We start from the raw sequence: 16,327 nt of genomic DNA, 5'->3' as shown, positions 1-16,327 counted from the left end.
AAGCAGATGGGTACTTCTCCTGTGTGCCCTGGCCGGGAATCGAACCCGGGACTCCTGCACGCCAGGCTGATGCTCTACCACTGAGCCAACCGGCCAGGGCCAGCATTAATCTTAAGCTCATGCTAACCAGGCTGCTCTCTGGGGCCCTTGCCGCAGAGAGTGAGGAGAAATTTATTTGCATGCAGGGAACTGGACAGGGTTTGAACTTTAAACTCTCTCAGAAAGGAAGTCCCACACAGGCACAGACATGCTGTCTCCTGAACCTCTGTGTCTTTAACACCTGGCACCTGGCACATAGCAGGGCCTCAAAAATAGTAGGAATGTTGAACGGCCTTTCCCCACCCTTGCCTGAGATATTTCAGCACCTAGGTGTATTTCTGTTGGCCCTACACAATGACTCTTTTAAATTAGTAGCTGACATTTAAAGTTGAGACAGTGTACATAAATTTGGATTTCTGTCTTTTGAAAAAGTGGAAGAGTTAGCAGTCCTGGGACTCAGACCTCTGTATCCCACGCCTCCCTGCTCTTCGCTTGCTGCAGCATTCGTGAAACTGAGTAGGGGCTGCCCTAGGCACTGCCCCTGACCTGTCCAGGTTGTACCCCCCGTGCCTGGGCCGCTTTCCTCATATGGGTTCCTACAGCCCTTTGAGGTTCCAAGCTCTGCCCTCCAATCATGACACGGCTTCCCTTTTTATAGAATATAGGAAAGGAATTTCAGGCCCAGAGAGGGTCAGCAACTTTTTAAAAGCCACACAGCTAGTGAGTGGTACAGTCTCTTTTAGCCTCCGTCATTCTCAGCAAACCCTCACAGCACTTTGATCTCCATCCCATTGCTCTACTTTTCTCTCCACCTCAGGACTGGAAGTTCCAGTGTGTTAGCAGAGGCATGGGTGATGATGCAGGTGAAACCCTTGCTTGAATGTAAAGGGTGCCTTTCTTCTTGGCCAGCGTCTGTGGCCACCCACGCTGCACCCTCTGCATGTCACTGCACCCTCTGGATGGCACTTGCATTCCTAAATCTGCCCTCAGACACCTGCCCAAGCTCCCACCATCACCCTGAAACCCTTTGGCCCAGGAGACTTGGGTGCAGCCAAGAGAATAAGAGCCCCCCCTCCATCACTACGAGAAAGATGAAGAACAGGAGACAGAGCTCCGAAGACCTGAGTTCAAGTGCCAGGGCCGCTCATACAAGTTTTACAAGTTGTGCTGCACTGAGCCAACTCCTTCCCTCTCCGAGTTTCTGCTTTCTCACCTGACAATACACAAAAGCGTACTCCATATTTTCCATGGTATGTGTGTCTAAGCTTGAGTTTTCCCAGAAGAAGACCCTAAAAAAGACTTCACGTGCATTTACTATTTAGTTTATTTGGGACCTGATCCTAGAAGACCCGGGTAGGGGAGTGGAGAAGTGAGACAGAGAGAGAAGGCAGCTCGCAGAGGTGTGCTGTCAGAACTCATCCGCGTGGGCACCGGGAGCTCAGTCCCGCTAGGAGCTCTGGGAGGCGTGACCACGCTCCAGAAGTGAGAGGACTGCACCTGTCACAGTGTTCGAGGAGGACTCCTGGGGGTGGGGAGTCAGAGTGCTCTAACTTCAGCTTGCCACGCCCACGGGCAGAGCAGATACCAGCAGCGGCCACAGGGAACTCTCCCGGGCGCAGAGATGCAGGCGCTGGCTGTTGGAAGTCCAGGGAGAGTAGTTTGAAGTGGTCAAGGGCAGAGCGGTGGGGCGGACCGCCGACAGCGTCTGCTCGATATACGGTATACGGTGTGTGAGTGCAGGGGCAGAGGCTGCGGGTGTGTGTGTGTGTGCGCGTGCGTGTGCGTGTGGCCGTGGACAGCCTGTGCAGGGAGGAATCCAGGGGCGCCTTCGATTTACCTGTAGTATGTTTGTTTGTTTTGAGAGTAAGTTTATTAAAGTTGGGGACAGTGAAACAAGGAAGGGCCTGGAATAGAAACAGCAGCTGGGTCACCTAGGCAGGGATGCTTTGGCTCCCTGGGAGGTGAGAGAAACGGGGGGTGGGGGGCCTTGGAGACAGGATCAAGGAATGAGCCAGGATGAGCTGCCGCTGCCCACTGCTTCCGGGCATGCCGTTCTCCTGGGGACCCCTAGAGGTTAGTGGGTACACGCCTGTGGGGGCAGGAGAGGGGGATGGGGAAGGGAGAGGTGTGGACATACTCCTGTGAGGAGGAGGTCTGGAGTGTTTTTATTTTTTTATTTTTTAAAGCTTTTCTTTTTTTAAAAAATTTTATTTATTCATTTTAGAGATGAGAGAGAGACAGAGAGAGAGAAGGGGGGAGGAGCTGGAAGCATCAACTCCCATATGTGCCTTGACCAGGCAAGCCCAGGGTTTCGAACCGGCAACCTCAGCATTTCCAGGTAGACGCTTTATCCACTGTGCCACCACAGGTCAGGCGAGTGTTTTTATTTTTAATAAGGGTGATGTACTGTTTTACTAGGAGGTGAAAATGGACTTTAAAAACAATGCTTGCCCGCTGCCCCCCAAAGACAAAAAACAATGCATGTCCTCCAAACAACAGAAGAACCTAAGGCTTGACCCTGGCCAGGTGTTCAGTGGATAGAGCGCTGTCCTGTCATGCCAAGGTCGCAGATTCAATCCCAGGTCAGGGCACATACAAGAAGCAACCAATCTGCACAACTAGATGAAAACTGAATTGATGCTTGTCTCTCTCTCTCTCCTTCCCCACCTCTTCTCTCTCTCTCTCTCTCTCTCTCTCTCTCTTCCCCCACCTCTTCTCTCTCTCTCTCTCTTCCCCCACCTCTTCTCTCTCTCTCTCTCAAATCAATGGAAAAAAATCTTTTTAAAAACTGAAGCTTTACTTTTCAACTATTAAAAAGTAACTGTAAAAGGGTCAGAGCATGCATGGTCGTGGCTGTGAGGTTTCCACCTGCAGAGGACAGACTTGGGGGCAGCTGACCTTGGAATATGGTGGGGGGTTGGAGAGAAAAATTGTCCCTGGGCAGACTGGCCACCACGTCCTGTGTGAAGGGGCCGACCCCACTCCAAGCAGAAGTGGCCAAACAGAGGCAGCTGCCCACAGTTTAAACACACATTGGTAACTGTGTTTAACACCACCCAGGAAGCCGAAGGAGACTCCATTTATTTGTTCAGGAATTTATTGAGCACCTACTGTGTCAGACTAGGACTGTGTCCCAGAAGGACTGGGATACAGCTGTGTAGAAAACAAGTCACTACCCCATCTCTCTCAGAGTCCATGGGGAGAGAGATGAGAAACAAATCTATAGGTAATATATTAGGTGCATTGGTTTGGGTCCCTTGAGAGGCAGACTCTCAGAGATATTAAATATACAAGAAACTGACCAGCAGGGATTCCTGTGCAAGAAACTAGGAGAGGCTGGGAGAACTGACAGATGACGACGCACACGTGACTCCGCATGAACAGGAAAGGGAAGGAGGGAAGACAGGAAGTTCTAAGGAAAACTTGAGAAGGCTGCCCAGGAGCCCTTAGGCAGAGTCTCCCAGCAGAGGTCCCCCTGGCCTGGGCCTGCCTCAGTATCCCTGCCGTGCTCAGTCATTGGCCAGGGGCAGCCCATGGCAACAGGGATGGACTTCAGCACATAGAGCTGGGGCCATTGGTCAATCCTGGTCTCTGCAGGTGAGCTCTCAGAGCCCTATGCCAGTGGTCACCGCATTCAGTGGTGGCTGAAGCCATGGCGGATATAGCCAGGAAGGGTCTAGAAAGTGATGGAGCCTGACGGGGTGGTGGCGCAGTGGATAGAGCGTTGGACTGGGATGCGGAAGACCCAGGTTTGAGACTCCGAGCTCACCAGCTTGAGCGATGGCTCATCTGGTTTGAGCAAAAGCTCACCAGCTTAAGCTCAAGGTTGCTGGCTCAAGCAAGGGGTTGCTCAGTCTGCTGAAGGCCCACAGTCAAGGCACATATGAGAAAGCAATCAATGAACAATTAAGGTGTTTCAACGCGCGGCAAGAAACTAATGATTGATGCTTCTCATCTTTCTTGGTTCCTGTGTGTCTGTCCCTGTCTATCCCTCTCTCTGACTCTCTCTCTCTCTGTCTCTGTAAAATAAATAAATAAATAAATAAATAAATAAATAAATAAATAAAAGTGATGAAAGTTCGGGGCAGGTGTTCCTGTCTCATCCAGGGTGATGAGGGAAGACCTCCCTGAGAAAGGGAGATCTGCAGAAACCTGGGTGAGATGCAAAGACATACTGGGTGAAGAACATTTCAGACAGCAGCAAGTGCAAAGGCCCTGAGGTGGAAGTGTGGTCAGTGAGGTGAGGAACAGCACGAGGCCAGTGTGGCTGGAATGGAGAAAGCAAGGGAGGGCTGGTTGGAGGCAGGACCGTGAGGTGGAGCTTTGCCGGCCACAGAGGGAACTTGGGCTTTTATTCCCAGAATAAAAGAAGGGGGATGGGACCTGGTTTTTGAGAAGAAGGGGGATGGGACCTGGTTTATATTTTTAAAGGCTTTCTCGCTTATCTGTAACAAGCAGAATGAGGATTCAAACCCAAGCCTCTCTGACTTCAAATCCCATTCTACATTTCCCCCTCAAATTTCCCTGCTGCCTGCCTACCTTAGATATAAAATTATTCTCGGCAGGTTCACAACTGCCCCTGAATTCTGGAGTTGGCCAGGTGACCCGAGGGTAACACCGAACACGCTGAGGATTTACTGCACATTTGAAACAAGTAGCTGGGACACAGGCATCTCAGGGCTAACCCTGCAGTGGAGGCCAGCGAGTGACCAAAGGCCCTGAGTCCCTCTTCAGTGTGTTGCTCTGTCACTCGTTGTTGTGACACAGAATAAGATGACACCTGCCCTCTCTGGGGCTGCGGCTCCCACCTATGGAGTGGAGATCTCTCCAATCCCTTCCTGTTTGCAGAGCCAAAAATGTGAGCTCTCTGGTCAGAAGGAAGCGGAGGGCCAGAAAAGGGGAGAGATGAGGGAGTCAGGGGTGACCCCCAAATGTCCATTAGGGACAACAGTCACTTGGGGGTTTGGGTGGTTCACACGGAAGACAGATGGGGAACATGAAGAGGGGAGCTCTAGGACTCTGCACCCCTGGGGACTCCTCAGGGAATTGGCCCTCAATGGGGGAACACTCCCCCCCTGCCCCCAAGGCTGAGCTGTTCTGAGAAGAGAAAGTTCCTCTAACCGGACAGTCTGGAGCCCGGGGCCTCTGGCGGTCTGCCTCCCTGAACTTCCTGTCTGGGTTCCTCATCCTGCCTCCCCCCACCCCAACTTGGAAGGCCCACCGATCTGAGCAGGAGAGGCAGGAGAACTGGGTTCTCATTCTACCTGCCACTGACCACCTGGAAACTCTCTCTGCCGTGGGCCTCCACTTCCCCATCTGAAAAATGGGTGCATAGTTCCGGTCCTCTTGACTTCAGCCAGGTATGGTAAGGCTTGTAGAGGGCTGAACACAGTACACTCGCCCCACAAATGTATACGAAGGGCCCGTTCCATGCCAGGCATTCTCTGGGCGTGGCTCCAGTGCCATCAGCTTTCCACACACCCTGCCCTGCTTATCTTCTGTCCACACCATTTACAAGGGAGTATGGATTGCAATCCCTTGTAAGAATTTTCTCTGCGCCGGCAGGGTTCTTCGAGGGACAAAAGGCAACTCAAACTGACTCAAGCAGAAGAAAACGTTATTGGGAAGTCAGTGAGCACAGCTGCTCCAGGAAGGGCTGGGTCCAAGGGCTCGAGAATCTGCATTTCTCCATTTCTTGGATCTGCTTTGCAACTGCAAGACTCTTTTCCAGCCCAAAGCCAATGTATACCTCTCATTGGCTGGGATTGAGTCATATGCCCATCTCTGCTTCTTTTTTTTTTTTTTTTTTTTTTTTTTTTTTTCATTTTTCCGAAGCTGGAAACAGGGAGGCAGTCAGACAGACTCCCGCATGTGCCCGACCAGGATCCACCCGGCATGCCCACCAGGGGGCGATGTTCTGCCCCTCTGGGGCATCGCTCTGTTGCATCCAGAGCCATTCTAGCGCCTGAGGCAGAGGCCAAGGAGCCATCCCCAGCGCCCGGGCCATCTTTGCTCCAATGGAGCCTCGGCTGCGGGAGGGGAAGAGAGAGACAGAGAAGGAGGGATGGAGAAGCAGATGGGCGCTTCTCCTGTGTGCCCTGGCCGGGAATCAAACCTGGGACTCCTGCACGCCAGGCCGACACTCTACCACTGAGCCAACTGGCCAGGGCCCCATCTCTGCTTTTATTACTGCAGCTCTGGTTGGCCAGACTTGGTCACAGACCCACCCTTACCGCCAAGGGTTGAAGTCAGTTCTACCCTAATCCATGACTTACCAATGAGGCAGGCCTGACCTGTGGTGGCGCAGTGGATAAAGCATCGACCTGGAACACTGAGGTCACCAGTTCGAAACTCTAGGCCTGCCTGGTCAAGGCACATATGGGAGCTGATGCTTTCTGCTCCTCCCCCATTTTCTCTGTCTCCCTCTCCTTATTTAAAATGAATAGATAAAATCTTTAAAAAAAATAAAATAAAAGAAGAATGAAGGAGAGATAGTTCCTAAAGGAAAATTGGGGGACTGTTATCAGAATAAGGAGAAACAGAGGTTACGCAGGAAAAAAAACTACAGATGCCCCTTTCAGAGAACTTATCCTCCAATCCTCCAACATCTCACTTCATACTTGGAGAGACTGGGGCCCAGAGAGAGGTTGAGACTTGCCTAAGGTCACACAGTGAGCTTGAGGCAGAGGCGGGGCAAGATTCCAGGGCTCCTCACGCCCAGCCCTTGCTTGAACCTCGCAGCTCCCGCTGGACACGTGCTGCCCGCTCCACACGATGCTCAGACAGGGCCCGCTCTCTGCCCCGTGGGCCCGACACGGAGCATGCAGGAGGAGTCTCTGAGCACGCACAGGCAGCCGGTGGCCGTGGGAACCAGCGGGGACAGGCGGGCTGACCTTTCTCATTTCCCTCCCACACAACAGCAGCAGGCCCTGAGGGAGGTTTCAGGTCCCAGAAGTTCACCAGTGACTTGAGGAAGTGTCTTTGCCAGAGGTCATCAGCATGCCTAAGCTAGATGTGAGCCACAGGGGCCACTTCTGCTCTGACAGCCTGGTCGGGAACCATGCTACTCCAGAGCACGTGTGTTCTCGGGGTTTTTTTATTTATTTATTTATTTTTACAGAGGCAGAGATAGACAGGGACAGACAGACAGGAACGGAGAGAGATGAGAAGCATCAATCATCAGTTTCTCGTTGCGCGTTGCGACTTCTTAGTTGTTCATTGATTGCTTTCTCACATGTGCCTTGACCGTGGGCCTTCAGCAGACCGAGTAACCCCCTGCTGGAGCCAGAGACCTTGGGTCTAAGCTGGTGAGCTCTTTGCTCAAGCCAGATGAGCCCGCGCTCAAGCTGGCGACCTCGGGGTCTCGAACCTGGGTCCTTCCGCATCCCAGTCCGACGCTCTATCCACTGCGCCACCACCTGGTCAGGCTTCTCGGGGGTTTTAAAAAGCCTTTCACATCCCTGCCACACAGGACCTCAGGCCAAGCCTGAGAAGCAAGTGCCTTCTATTTCATAGGGATGATAAATGAGGCTTAGAGAGGGGAAGTGACTTACCCAAGGTCACATAGCTAGTCAACGTCAGAACCAGGATCCAACTCCTTAGTTCTGACCCCAAGTTTGGTTCTCATTCCACCACATTGGTGGGTCTCAGATTTTAATGCCTAAGACTCTCCCGAAGAATTGCTAGGAATGCAGATTCTAGACCCTCACCCCCCAGAGACTCCGGTTCACCCCCATCCACTGTGGCCTAAGACTATTCTAGAATCAGTGAGGACTGTTTGGGTGCGAGTGGCAGAAATCCAACTCAAACCGGCTTAGGCAAAATTGAAAGTTTGTTTGCTCATGAACTGGAAAAACCCCGAGCTGGAAAAGCTTCAGGCATAGCGGGATCAGGTGTCCAAGTGTGATCAGGACTCAGTCTGTCTCCATTGCTCAGTTCCCCGTCCTCGGCCATGGCTTTACTCAGAGGCTTTACCCTTCCTTCCTGGTGTCGGGATGGCTCCCCAAAGCTCCGGGCTTCTGCCTCCACGTCTACATCAGCGACTCTACAGAAAGACAGCGCCTTTTCCTGAATGTTTCCAGCAAAGTCCCAGGGCAGATTCTGACGGCCTCAGCTAGGATCACCTCCAGGCCAATAACCCAACCGAGCGCTGTTGGTTGCCAGGGGGACATGGGACGCTGGGGTTGCCCAGGCCTGTGTCAAGTTGTCCATCCTGGAATGTAAGGGTAGAGTTAGCCCTGACACCATAGTCACTGAGTGGGAGAGGGCTGGTTTTCCAAGGGAAATCCAGGGGCAGTTATCAGAAGAGGGACGGATGCTGAGGAAGTCAGTGTGAAAGATTTCCCCACGCAGGTGCTTCCCAGCGAGAATGAGCACAGGGATCCTCGGGCCCTGGGTGGGGTGGGGCCTGAGAGTCTGCCTTTCTTTTTTTTTTTTTTTTTTTTGTATTTTTCTGAAGCTAGAAATGGGGAGAGACAGTCAGACACACTCCCGCATGCGCCCGACCGGGATCCACCCGGCACGCCCACCAGGGGGCGACGCTCTGCCCACCAGGGGGCGATGCTCTGCCCCTCCGGGGCATTGCTCTGTTGCGACCAGAGCCACTCTAGCGCCTGGGGCAGAGGCCAAGGAGCCATCCCCAGCGCCCGGGCCATCTTTGCTCCAATGGAGCCTCGCTGCGGGAGGGAAAGAGAGAGACAGAGAGGAAGGAGAGGGGGAGGGGTGGAGAAGCAGATGGGTGCCCTGGCCGGGAATCGAACCCGGGACTTCTGCATGCCAGGCCGACGCTCTACCACTGAGCCAACCGGCCAGGGCGAGTCTGCCTTTCTAACAGCTCCCGTGCGATACTGCTGCTGGTCCTCATGCTGGCCACACTCACAGTCGCTGGGCACTCGGTCACATTTCTAAATTCACTCCAAGCCCCCCTGTCACAGGGTTTTTGCAGTCCCCACCCTGCAGAGAGGTCCCGGACTGTGTGAACTTCTCTCTTCATCCCTTCCCCGCCTTCCCCACATCCCGTGGTTGCTAGGGAACCCAAACATCAGCACCGGCAGTTTGGGAACCACATATGGCAGTCTCTGCTGTCAAGCCCAGTGGAAGAAAAGGCTCACCGTGTCCTGCAGTGACCTTTCTGTGAGGATCCACATGAGAAGTTCACTTTTGAATTCGTGCTCAAGAAATACTTCTGTCAACAAATTGCCATGCTTCCTGGGATTCTGGGGTGACAATGTACTCGTTCCCTTTTTTGCCTTGGCCACTAGGAAGCTCAGAGGTAGTGGCAGTCACACCTTAGGCTTCTGGTTCAGTAATCCGTTTCTTTCTAAACGGTGTAGCATAACCCTTTGTGAGTCCTGAAGTGCTTTGTATGCGGTTTAATATGATAAGTTCCCTCAAGTACTTTTTGGAAGCCAGTGCTTCTTTGGAATATTCTTGACTTTCCCCGCATCTTTGTTGAGATCGTTCACAGTCTTCAAAACCCGACTCATCGTTATCCTGCCGCTCAGTTATCATAAACAGGTTGCTTTTTCTCGACACGCTAACATACAGATGTTCGTGGCAGAACCGGGATATAAATACACTTTTGAAAAATGGCTTGATGTTATATATATAATGTATCTTTGCGGTCTTTGTGTGGCTCTGACTGCGTGTGCCCATCCCTACCAGCTAGCTGTTTTGCACAGGGCTCTGGAGTGTGAGTCTCTATGTCCAGTCTTCCCTTCTCAACTCGGTCCCTGGAACAGAAACCACGACCTAACATCTTCACCCCGGGACTGGCTACATAGAGCCCAGGCTCCGGGCACGCAGTTACTCACTAACAATGCGTTATGCTCCTACCGTGTGCCAGGGAGGCACTGAGCTCTGAGGGATGCAGACCTGAGCGAGGTCGGCGTCTGCTGTATAAGGGGGATGGAAACGTTCTGCTGACTACAGGAGCTTCAGCTCTGGACGGCGTCTGAGAGCCCGAAACACGGCGAGTCCTCGGGGAGTCGTGCCCCTGGGGCGTGCGAGGACGTAACAGGGAAAAGGGAATATAAAGTAACCAATTGATCATTTTTATATTGATTAGCTGTTAATAAGGACTTGGACATATTGGGGGAACATAAAAATAGCTGGAACTTAATCCACTTATTTCTTTGAAAACTAGGGCTGCAGAAAATTTTAAGTTATATAGGTGGCTCACCTTACATTTCTAGGTCTAGTGGTCATGAAAATGAGCATTTCTGAGGCCGCGCCACACTGGGCAGTGGGATGGGTCCTTGGTTTAGGAGAGCAATGGCATTTTGTGCAAACTGGACTCCTGCCAGAATATCATTTATAAAAATTCACATTTTATTGTGCAGAAATCGAATTAATGGGAATTCCTTATTTAATTTTTTTGTTTTATTATTTTGAGATTGAGCTAAGAAGCATCAACTCATAGTTGCACCATTTTAGTTGTTCATTGATTGTTTCTCACACGTGCCTTGACAGTGGGGGGGGGGGCTCAGGCTGAGCCAGTGACCCCTTGCTCAAGCCAGCGACCTTGGGCTCAAGCCAGTGACCATGGAATCATGTTGATGACCCTGCGCTCGATCTGGCAACCTCAGGGTTTTGAGCCTGGGTCCTTAGCATCCCAGGTTGATCCTCTATCCACTGCACCACCGCCTGGTCAGGTGGGAATTCCTTATTTGAAAAAGTTAACTTAAGTGTTGCAGTATCTCTAAGCTTATGGGCCAAAGGGTTTGCCGTCTAGGCTTGCTTTTGTGCCAGGGCAGGGCCACGAAGCTGGTAAACAGAGATGGTTGTGGTTAACATTCCTGAGCACCTACTGTGTGCCAGACACCTTTACACGATAACTCACTCTGTGCTCCCAGCAACCTCTGAGGTACACCCTGCCACCCTTTCTCAGAGGTGGCCTTGGATCATGCATGAGCACAGGGCCTTCAGAGACCCACCCCTCAGGACCCTGCTGCCAATCTAGAATATGTAGATTGCAAGGTAATGATACTTAATAGGTGCTCAGAGAGGTGGAGGGAGCTGCCCTATGTCACACAGCAGTACTCTTCCCAGAACACCCTCTTGTTAATCAAAATATATGAAATGGCCCTGGCCGGTTGGCTCAGCGGTAGAGCGTTGGCCTGGCGTGCGGGGGACCCGGGTTCGATTCCTGGCCAGGGCACATAGGAGAAGCGCCCATTTGCTTCTCCACCCCCCCCCCTTCCTCTCTGTCTCTCTCTTCCCCTCCCGCAGCCAAGGCTCCATTGGAGCAAAGATGGCCCGGGCGCTGGGGATGGCTCCTTGGCCTCTGCCCCAGGCGCTAGAGTGGCTCTGGTTGCGGCAGAGCGACGCCCTGGAGGGGTAGAGCATCGCCCCTGGTGGGCAGAACGTCGCCCCCTGGTGGGTGTGCCGGGTGGATCCCGGTCGGGCGCATGCGGGAATCTGTCTGACTGTCTCTCCCCGTTTCCAGCTTCAGAAAAATACAAAAAAATATATATGAAATGTGCCCTGGTTGGGTGTCTCAGTGGATAAAGCATGGACCCGGCACACAAGAGACAATCAGTGAGTACACAACTGAATAGAACAGCTAAGCGAAACGGGGAGTTGGTGTTTCTCTCTCTCTCTCTCTTCCTCCCCCCCTTTTTCTCTCCCTCAAATCAGTGGAAAAATTAAATATATATATATTTAATTTTAACATAATATAATTTAATGTAATATAATGTTATACCATGCAAACCCACAGGGTACGCGGTTTTATTTTTCCAGAGTTGTGATGTTTGTCACAAATCAAGGAGGTGTCGGTCTGGCGTCTGTTATAAAGGCATACAAGTGCATTACAGAAAGCAGTGATTAATTGTGATCGTTTTTCAAATTAATGATCCAGCACCCCAGGAGTCTGAATTCCTCGCTCTATTCACAAAAGGAAAACGAAGCCCAAACTGCTTAAACCCTGAGGTGGTAAATAGTTTCCAATTCCCACCAGGACAGACAAAAACATCCTTGTAAATAAAATGAGTTTTGGGGTTTTTTTTTTTTTTTTTTTTTTTCCAAATAGCTTCTCTAAGCCTAAGAATTTGAAGGAGTTTTTCTTTCTTTTTTTTTCTTAAACCACAAACACATGTTTATTTTAACAAGATAAGTGTAACTGAGTTCTAACTGTTTTAGGAGAAAATTCTAATTGTGCAAAGAGGGGGGAAACAATTACTTCCTTATGTGGCTGCGCACAGCCCGTCTCCTCAGCAAACCCACGTGTGCATTTTGAGAAAAGCAATGGAATATTCCTGCCACTTTGTACAATGAAGTTCGAGGCTGACCAGGTCGATATATTTCCTTTAAGTGCCTTGAAATTTATTAATCCACCAGCACCATCTGTCAGCTCTCTCTCCAAGATGACCCTGACTCTGTCTGCCTTCTTATGTCCTCAGCAGTGACCACCCTGGGCCAGGCCACCATGATCTCAGGCCCAGACGACTGCAGTGGACAGGGTCTCCTGCCCTGTTCTCTATGGACAGTCCTCACCCCAGCAGACAGTGGGATTATTTCAATGGAATCCCACCATTCTCCTGCCTAAACCTTTCTCTGTGGTTTCCCATCACCCATAGAATCAAATCCAAGTTCAAGACGTGGCAGCCTCATCACATACCACCCTCTCCCCCTGCCTGTGTTCTCCAACCACAGTGGCCTCATTCTCTCCAAGCACATTCCTGCCTCAGGACCTTTGCACTTGCTGTTCCCTCTCCCTGGAACGTTTTCCTCCTAGTGTTACATGACTGGCTCCTTTGTGTCATCCAAGGCCCCAGGGTCCAATATCACCTCCTCAGAGAGGCCTTCCCCAACCATCCTATCTAAAGAGGCCCCACAGGGACGGTTTCTATCATGCCCTCTTTTATGGTTCTTACATTTTTCAGTAACTAAATCTATCTCATTGTGTATCTTTGGCCTGTTTTATTGCCTGTGTCTCCTATTCACCTCCAGCGTGAGCTCCGTCAGGGCATGAACTTGTCTTATCCGTGGTTTAGAAAAGGGCTCAGTGAATGTTTGCTGAGTAAACGAATGCATGAAGGATCAAATAAATTGACGAGACCAAGAAGGCAGAAGAGAGAGAGTGAGGAAGCTATCCCAAAGCAAGTATGCGATGATAGGAGTAAGACGGTGCCTTGGCTAGTATTTGGCTGGATTATTTGAGCCACACTGTGCGACCTTATCTGTTTTTCATTTACTGTACGATGGTAATTTATTAGACGACAATAGTATAGCTTTACTTTACTGTCCATGCTGAGCCTGATGCTGTGCTGAGTAACCCCCACCCACATGCTTGCTCTCACCCTCCGATACCCTGCGAGGAGGTGGTGTCATCGTCCCCTTTTGCTGCTGAGGGACTGGGACTGGGGCGCAAGGGAACTGATGAGTGAACTGTGAGCAGGGCGGAGCAGCCCAGTGTCAGCTCCGCCCTCTGAGCGGCCTGTTGCCCACCAGCCACCCTACTTACTGGATTTTGACGATCCTCATGACTTATTGTCTGAACAGACTCCCCATGGCAGGGGTCCATGGTAGCGTGATGATAACCGTGAGTCAGGTCTGTGCGGGTGCACGATGGATGTGCACGTGGGGAAGTCCAGAGGTGGCAAGGGCAGAGTGAGCTCTGTGTGACGAGGGTGGGGAAGTGGGGCGGACAGGGGAGGGAACCTGGGGAAGGAGGGCGGAGCCGGCCTGGGAACAGAGCGCCCGGAACCCGGCATTGGAGACTCCCTTGCGTGGGGCTCAGGGCCAGCAGGGTTCACCCCCTTCTCTCCACTGCAGGATGGGGTGTGTGAAGTCCAAGTTCCTCCGGGACCGAGGCAAGGCCTCGAAAACCGAGCCCAGTGCCAACCCACACAGCCCCGTGTATGTTCCAGATCCCACGTCCTCGGGCAAGCGGGTGAGTGGGGGAAGACTGGGGGCGTCAGAGCCTGGGGTGGGAGTCGGCTGCCCCACGCTGCCCCGGATTGCCCCCACAGCCTCCTGTTTTCCAAGGGTGAGCAGGCATTTTGGGGTGCGATGGAGCTGACTGGTCACCGACAGCATCTTAATTCTCCAGCGTATATCTGCACCGAGCACCCGGGACAGGGACGTCACTTCTCCTTGTCCTGCCGCCTAGGCCTTGGCCCTCACTCAGCCTGGGCTCCAGTGACCAGGTCCCAGGCAGCACGGCTGGCCTCAGGGCTGGGCAGTGGCAGAAGCCATGCTGAGGATTATTATGAGTGACCAGACAAGTCACAGCAGTAGTTGAAGTGATGACAATAATGCTGATACTATCAGGCTCATAGCAATAACTGCCATCACCACTGTAGTAATAACAGTAACAGCAATGTAGTGGGAGGATAGCAGCGATCAGAGAGTGTAATACTGACAGAGGTACGGGGTGGGGGTGTCCTCGGGTTACGACACAGTTCCGTTCCGACGACGGTGATGTAACCCGAAGTTCTGTGTAAGTCGAAACACACCCTAGCCTAAGTCACTGACCTATCCTAACACCGCTGTAAAATCATCATCTAGAGAGCATAAAACCACACCTAAGCCACAGAAAAGTAACACTGCGTCTTCTCGCATCACAGCAACTGAACCAGTTCGCCCACGTGGTCTGTAAGTATGATGCCAACTGAAACGCTCGCATCTCAATTTTTTAAAGTCTTTGTGGGAGCGAGCGTCGTAAACTTGAAACGTCATAGGGAACTGTCGTCGTAACCCGAGGACCTCCTGTATTTATTTCCTTATGTTTATCCAGAGCTTAGGATGAGCCAGGTGCTCTCCTGAGCGCTTTAGAGCTGTCAACACTTGAATCCCCACGAGAAGGTTCGTCAGTCACAGTTTCTATGACACCCATTTTACAGATGAGACTCGGGTTCAGTAGCTCGCCAAAGGCCACATGGTTCGTAAGGGGTAGAGCCGGGATTTAAACTCGGCTCGTGCAGATTCCAAAGTAGCGGGGTTAGGGGCGAGAGCCGCAGAGGGGGACGCCGCTGAATGCTCCCGGTCGGAGCAGGCGGCCGCGGGGACAGGAGCAGTCGTGTTAGGAGCACCACAGGTACTCGGTATGCGTTTCATGGAAGTGTGTCACGTTCTGCAGAACTTGCTTTGGTCACCCAACAATGTATCTTTGAAGTCTAGCTGTGTTGAGAATGGAGCTTGGCCCCCCTCATATAATATAAAGGCTGCTCAGAACGCCACAGGGTAGGCACCGGTTCCCCATGAGATAGACACATGGGTTCTTTCACATACGTCACGGAGCCTTTACACACAGGTCCTGTTGCTGGACCCAGGGCTTCTTCACACACACCTTGGAAAACACGGATCTGGACCAACCCCCTCACTGTATGCCAAAGGGAAGAGACAAGCCAGTGTCCCCCAATATGTCCAAGTCCAAGGGCAGAGCCCACAACCCAAGAGACCTGGATCCTTGTTGTATGCTGTGTGACCTCAGACATATCTCCTGCCCTCTCTGTGCCTCCGCCCGTGACACACAGGGCTGGGCTCAGAGGTCTCTGGGTACCCTCTTTGACAGAAACCTTCCAGGGCTCCCCACACACTACTGGATTCATCTCTTTCTCCTCTTCCTCCCCCACAGCGACCTGACAACAGCAATGGCAACCCGCCAGGGTCCAAGGACGGTAAGTGGCAGAAGTGTGCGGTGGGGTCTTGGGTTATGCGGAAGATTAGGTTCCTGTCCCAGAGCTTGAGGCAAAAGTCCCAAACAGTCAAAACCCACCCCTGAGAATTCCCTAAATTGCCCCCAAAGTACTCCATACAGGCTATTTTGTTTCTGTAACGCTGTTTAATAACACAAACAAAATACTGTTAGCTTTGAACTGTGGAATTGCCCCCAGCGTGGCACGGTGCTCACTGATACAGAGACAAACACGTGGGTGCCAGGGGTTGGGATGGGGACACCTAGGGCTGGGGGTGGGGACGGGCTCAGATGAAGCCTCACTGTCCCATGTGCCTCCCGTCCCAGCAGGTTCTGAGGACACCATCGTGGTTGCCCTGTATGACTACGAGGCCATTCACCGTGAAGACCTCAGTTTCCAGAAGGGAGACCAGATGGTGGTCCTGGAGGAGTGAGTCCCCCTTCCCCTCCCCCAAGACACACCTGCCTCCAACCCTCGGTTATACTCTCTTTTGTGCTTCAGTAAAGAAGCTGGTAGGCAACCTTAAATTATACTAGGGTGTAAATGACTGATGAGAACCTGATCATACCAGAGGAGAAGGGTAGGCTGTTCACCTGGGTGAAAGCCACAAGACAGGGGCTTGTGTGCTCCCTAGCGGTGCACATCCA

At 51.9% G+C, this 16,327-nt stretch overlaps 1 protein-coding gene across 5 annotated transcripts in view; it reads left to right on the top strand.

Annotated features, from left to right (window-relative positions):
- Nucleotides 1-16,327, top strand: part of HCK (HCK proto-oncogene, Src family tyrosine kinase) — a 48,673-nt gene that overhangs the window by 15,141 nt on the left and 17,205 nt on the right. For 3 of the 5 annotated variants that reach the window (XM_066384099.1, XM_066384097.1, XM_066384100.1), the window contains exons 2-4: nucleotides 13,816-13,933; nucleotides 15,620-15,662; nucleotides 16,007-16,109. In XM_066384099.1, the coding sequence (XP_066240196.1) occupies nucleotides 13,816-13,933; nucleotides 15,620-15,662; nucleotides 16,007-16,109 (264 nt within the window). The remainder of the gene's footprint in view (nucleotides 1-13,815; nucleotides 13,934-15,619; nucleotides 15,663-16,006; nucleotides 16,110-16,327) is intronic. The other 2 variants (XM_066384098.1, XM_066384101.1) reach the window with 1 other exon arrangement.

This window comes from Saccopteryx leptura, chromosome 5, assembly GCF_036850995.1.
Source record: "Saccopteryx leptura isolate mSacLep1 chromosome 5, mSacLep1_pri_phased_curated, whole genome shotgun sequence".
NCBI classification, from domain to species: Eukaryota; Metazoa; Chordata; class Mammalia; order Chiroptera; family Emballonuridae; genus Saccopteryx; species Saccopteryx leptura.
This window is presented reverse-complemented; position numbering and strand designations above follow the sequence as displayed.